Below are 5,488 nucleotides of genomic sequence, written 5' to 3'. Positions count from 1 at the left end.
GAGCCTGGTGATAACCAGAGGCACAGAGAACCCCTGGATGCTATCTGGCATGAGGAGTCTGATATGGGGGGGGCGGTTACAGCCCAGATGTCATGATGTCAAATGAATATTTGTTGAGTAGAGTGAGTGAATATGAACGAATGAATGCATGGATGAGTGAATAAATGAAAGAAGGAACAAATGATGCACCGTTAGGTACTATGGCTTGACCTTCCCTTGCAAAGAGAGTAGGTAGCACAGGGGCTCGTGCACTGTCCCTGGCAACCGCCAGAGGGCGCAGACAGGCCGGGTTCCCTAGAGCCCATCCCGGACCCGCCCCCCCGGATCCAGGCCCCGGGAGCCCCTGTCGCCCGATCGGGCCGGGGACTCCCGGATCCCGCCCATACCTGAGCCAGGCACGGCCGCGGGCTTCACGCCGGCGCAGCGGTCAGTCCTCGCTTTGCAGGCAGGGAAACTGAGGCCCGGGGCAGCCGGGGCGGGGCCGGCCCCCTGCGAGTCCGAGCCCCCGCCCCCGGTCGGCCCCGCCCCGGCCCGTAAGAGGTCCCCTGGCCGCCAGGCGAAAGCTCACAGCGCGGAGCCGGGGCCGGGGCCAGGACCGCGATGGCAGCTCAGCGGCTGGGCAAGCGGGTGCTGAGCAAGCTGCAGGCTTCATCGCGGGCCCGGGGACCGGGAGGCAGCCCCGGGGGGCTGCAGAAGCGACACGCGCGTGTCACCGTCAAGTATGACCGGCGGGAGCTGCAGCGGCGGCTGGACGTGGAGAAGTGGATCGACGGGCGCTTGGAGGAGCTCTATTGCGGCAGGGTGAGACGGGGAGAGGTGGGGTTGCAGGGGGAGTCCCGGACCGATAGACCCTGAGCCCGGACTCCCTACGCCTTGAGGGCCTCTGGTTGCTTGTGCTCGCTGGTGCGCGCTGGTGCAGCCTCGTTCGCACGTTAGGACGCACGCTCCTGGACTCATGGGCCTCGCCGTCCACCCTCCATGGCACTCTGCTTGTGCACACAGACAGACACTTGGGTCCAAACACCAGGGGAGCACCAGGGGTTTAGCGTATGGGAGGTGAGGAGGCAAACTTGGGGAACTGGAGTGGCCATATCTGGAGAAAGGGTGGGGGGAGGGGGATGTCTTAAAGCCAAACATATACATGGTGGCAGGGGAGATACAACCACACGGAGCTGCACAGCAAAGGAAGCATCAGCATTCACAGACGTGCACAGTGACGAGCTATGGCCACTCGCAGACACAGTGACAGAAGCAACAGCCATGCACAGACTCTCAAGGACACAGGCTGGGGTCGCTTACGGATCAACCTATGCTACAGCTGCAGGCTCTCACAGTCACAACAGCACAGGCCACAGCCATATGCAGACACAACACAACTACACCCACACAAAAGGACTCCAGTTACAGCTGTTCATAGATACACACAGCACAGGCTGTAGCGGCTCGCAGACGGTACAAGTTACAACAGCTACCCCCGGACACCTAGTGATTCAAGTAACGACCATCCATTATCTCCTAAAGGCAAAAAACGATAATCACGTGCAAACGCAATGATAGATGCTGCAGCCACGTGCAGACATAAAATAACAGAAATTATAGCTACACCCAGACAGAAAACCACGTAAGCTATGGGCATCTCCAGACATACGATGGCAGAAACTGCAGCTGCCGGTGGACACACAGGGCACAAGCTATGGCCTCCTATGCTGTCTCATGGGGTACAGACAGACACGACATCTCACTCGGGTCTCTGCCTGAAGTCACATTTTGTACAACACACACGTGCTGTGGAGCATGGTCACAGGTACACAGACACACAAGACGACAGATGCTCTGCAGCACAGTGCGAAGGTGGGAGAAGCCACGGCCCCTCGCAGTGACACGAGGGCCCTCTGTTCTCAGACACATGTGGGCTCACACAGGTGGACAGTTGCTAGTGGTAGGTGGCATCCTCTGAGGTCGTCCTCCGACAGTGGGCACTCCAGCTAGCCAGACTCTCAGGGACACAAGCTGTGGTCACTTACTGATCAGCATATGCTACAGTGACGCATGACGGTGAGACAAATACAGCAAAGCCAGAGTCGTCCACTGCCCACCCGTAGGACCACAGGCCCCTGCACAGGCCGTGCACGATGTCACACACCTCTGCACCCTCGTGCCGGCCCTGGCACCTTGGCATCAGGCTCTGGCTCACACACAGAGACTCACACAGGCAGGTAACACACTTACAGACACTCCACGCCACACACAATCCCCTGACCACCCAGGCCTGAAGCCCACAGTGGAGTCAGCAAAACTGCGTAGGGGAGGCAAAACTTTGTAGCCCCTGGGATCTCTTTGCTCAGACAGCTGGGTTCTGCCCCCCACAGGGTTACTGAGCCAGCCTGCATTTGCCCTTTGCCCCAAGAGGCCATCCAAGGGTCCCCCTCTTGGCTGCTCAAAGTTGGGCTTGTGGCTTATCTCTCCCACCCACCTTGGGGGGCTTCCTGACCCAAGCCCTCCCCGCTTGGGTGCCCTGGGGCAAGGGGCCACCCCCAGCAGGCTCTAGCCTGCCAGCTTCCCTCCCCTGCACCTAGCGCTTAAACTTTTCCTTGAAAGGGCAAAGCCAACCCCTCTTCTGAATCCCGGAATCTGACATTCCAAGACTCCACCAGGCCTGTTTCCCGCTGTGGGAGTAAGGGCCAAGGCAAGAGACCCGTGCCAGGCCCAAGACTCCCGAGGCCCAGGGGCCAGCCTCCGAGATGGTACAGGCTCCCGGGCCTCTGTCGACCCATCTGTCACCCCTCCCCCCAACACCCAGATGTCCCGCCTTGGCGGTGCTGTCCCTGACTGCCACATTATTGCTCCAGAACCCGCCAGCTGGGCCCCGGGGCCTTTGGGGCTCCTCCAGGGACCTGGACAAAGGCGGGGGAGGGAGGGGAAAGGGACCCTGACGCCCCTCCCTCTCCGCCTTTTAGGAGGCAGACATGCCCGACGAGGTCAACATCGATGAATTGTTGGAATTAGAGAGTGAAGAGGAGAGGAGCCGGAAAATCCAGGTAGCTGGAGGGGAAAGCCGCCCCCAGCCCCCTACCCTGCACCTCCCTACAAATCATATCAATAGTTAACGTGTTTCTTGAGCACTTCCTAAGTGCCAGGCGCTGTTTCAATTGCTTTACCCGTAGTAACTCATTTAATCTTCACAAAACCCTCTGAAGGGTTTATTATCTCCGTCTCACTATTATCACTATTATTATCTCTGCTTTCCACTTGAGGCAAATGAGGCCCAGCGAGATCTCATCACTTGCCCAGGGTCCCATAGCTCAGAAGGCGCATATCTGGGAGTCAGAGCCAGGCAGCCTGGACGCAGCGTGCTTGCTCTTCCGGCCTGTGCTCTCCTAGAGGCAGGAAATGCTGTGTGCCTTTCGGGCCCTCTCTGGATCTAGCGCTGGTCTTGGTGCTGAGTTTCTTGACCCAGCTCTGCCCCCAGTTGCTGTATAAGATGCTGGGGCCTTGTTCCTCCCCTGAAGCCACAGGGGCCAGTCCACCTGGAGTCTGACTACCATTTGTCTTGCTGCCTTGGGGCTTTGCTGGGAAATGGAAGGGGCTGGCGGGGCGTATGTTTTAGTCATTTACTATTTTCTTTTCTTTTTTTTTTTTTGTGGGGGGTTGTTTAGGGACTCCTAAAGTCGTGCACAAACCCCACAGAGGTGAGTTTTCCATCCCCCATTCCAGGCCCTGTTGTGCCCCCTGCACCTTGACTGGGGGCTGGGGGGCGGTCTCCGGGGAGGAGGGAAGAAGCTGGCTGTGCCTAGGACCAGCAGAGGGAACTCTGGGAGCCCTGCCTCTCCCATGGCCGTTTTCTCATCTCCAGTGGCGTCTTTTGTCTTCCTCACTCCTGTCCCCTCTCTTCCCATCTGCCCCCGGGACTCCATTATCGCCTCCCTGCTGACATGCTGCCCCATCTGTCTCCTATTTCTGCCACTGCTGCGCTCTGTCTGCCCGCTCACCTCCCTCCGCCTCTCTCCCTCGTTACTGCCTCCACCGCCCTGGGGCTCCCTTCCCCACCTCTCAGGGGCCCCCCTATCCTTCCAGGCCCTGAGCGGCCTAGCCCCTCCCACTTCCTTCCCTGCTTTAAAAGGGAAAAATATTCATGTTCCTCTAACCAGCTCTGGGCTGCCTGAGCGACAAACGTCATTGTGTGTCTGTCTGCCCTGGAGCCAGCTCAGGCCTCTGTCCCTGGGGACGCTCCTGATAATCTCTTGGCTCGGGAAATATCTCCCTGTCTCTCTGTGACTCTGTCCCTTCGTTTCTCCCTATCCCTTCATTTCTCTCTATCTCTGCATCTCTCTCTGTCTCTGCATCTATGCCTTGGTTTCTGTCTACGGGTCTCTGTCTCTCTCCATCTCTCTCTCCCTGTTCCCCCCACCCCCCCATGTTCTTCTCCATCTGTAGCCTCTACCCCTCCTTAACTCCACCTCCTTCCCCCTCTCACTGACCAGGAGGCAGGAAATAGAGGGGCCCAGGTCAGAAGGGCTGGGCAGGGCAGGGCGTGCCCCCAGCCCTCCCGTGTTCTCAGCACCCTCGCCTTGTCCTCAGGACTTCGTCCAGGAGCTGCTGGTGAAGCTACGAGGCCTCCACAAGCAGCCAGGCCTCCGCCAGCCCAGCCCCTCCGGTGACGGCAGCCTGAGCCCCCTCCAGGACCGAGCCCGGACTGCGCGGCCCTGACCGTCTCTGGCCTCTGTGACCCCCCTCCATCTCCCCCCAGCGCCATCCTGGCTTGTTTATAAGTTGTATTTAATGGTTCTGTAACAATAACACTGCGTGCCTGTTTTTCTTCTCCCTGGTTACTGTGGGCTTCCCTGAGCTCCTCCCCGCACCTCCCTCTCTCCTACTGCGTCTCCTCATGTCCCAGCACCCTCAGCTGGCCCGGGCAGATGGAGAATCACTCCTCAGCCGGGGAGCATGAGAACAGGCCCTGCTGACCTTGCATGCCTGGGACTCACATCCTCGCCTCACCTCCCCCAGCCTTGGCCCAGTCCCAGCCAGCAGGGCCTCAGTGTGTGGGTGGCACAGGGGGGCTCCTGTAGGGAGGACCGCCTGTGGTCCCTGGGCCACAGGAGATGCACAGGACTGAATGTGCCTGATGTGACCACAGTGCACTGGGAACAAACCATTCATCCTCTCCATAGATTTTATTGGGCACCTACTGTATGATTACCCTGGCCATTAGTATTGAGGACACAAAGATAGCAGAAGATAGTCTCTGGCGTCAAGGTGCTCACACAGTGGTGGGGAAGAAGGGCCTGTGGGCAGGGGATTCGAGCAAAGTGTGCTGCATGGTCCAAGATACTTGGGAGCCCACGGAGTAGGAGGAGCTGTTCACTCTTGGGGTGGTGAAGAAATCTAGGAGTGCTTCCTGAAGAAAGTGACATTTAGGCAGGGCTTTGAAGGATGCATAGGAGTTTGTGTGAAATGGGTACCCATATCAGAGGACTCTGAACTGGTG

General features: G+C 58.6%; 1 protein-coding gene across 2 annotated transcripts; it reads left to right on the top strand.

Moving 5' to 3' along the window:
• The first annotated feature begins 331 nt into the window (after nucleotides 1-331).
• PPP1R14A (protein phosphatase 1 regulatory inhibitor subunit 14A) lies at nucleotides 332-4,829 on the top strand. Of its 2 annotated transcripts, XM_033844528.2 has the most exons (4): nucleotides 339-801; nucleotides 2,958-3,038; nucleotides 3,657-3,689; nucleotides 4,579-4,825. In XM_033844528.2, the coding sequence occupies exons 1-4, from the start codon at nucleotides 601-603 to the stop codon at nucleotides 4,705-4,707; spliced, it is 444 nt and encodes a 147-aa protein (XP_033700419.1). In that variant the 5' UTR covers nucleotides 339-600; the 3' UTR covers nucleotides 4,708-4,825. The 2 variants fall into 2 exon arrangements, with proteins under 2 accessions (XP_073651895.1, XP_033700419.1); XM_073795794.1 differs by lacking the exon at nucleotides 3,657-3,689 and having other exon boundaries at nucleotides 332-801; nucleotides 4,579-4,829.
• The last annotated feature ends 659 nt before the right edge of the window (nucleotides 4,830-5,488 follow it).

This window comes from Tursiops truncatus, chromosome 19, assembly GCF_011762595.2.
Source record: "Tursiops truncatus isolate mTurTru1 chromosome 19, mTurTru1.mat.Y, whole genome shotgun sequence".
Classification (NCBI taxonomy): domain Eukaryota; kingdom Metazoa; phylum Chordata; class Mammalia; order Artiodactyla; family Delphinidae; genus Tursiops; species Tursiops truncatus.
This window is presented reverse-complemented; position numbering and strand designations above follow the sequence as displayed.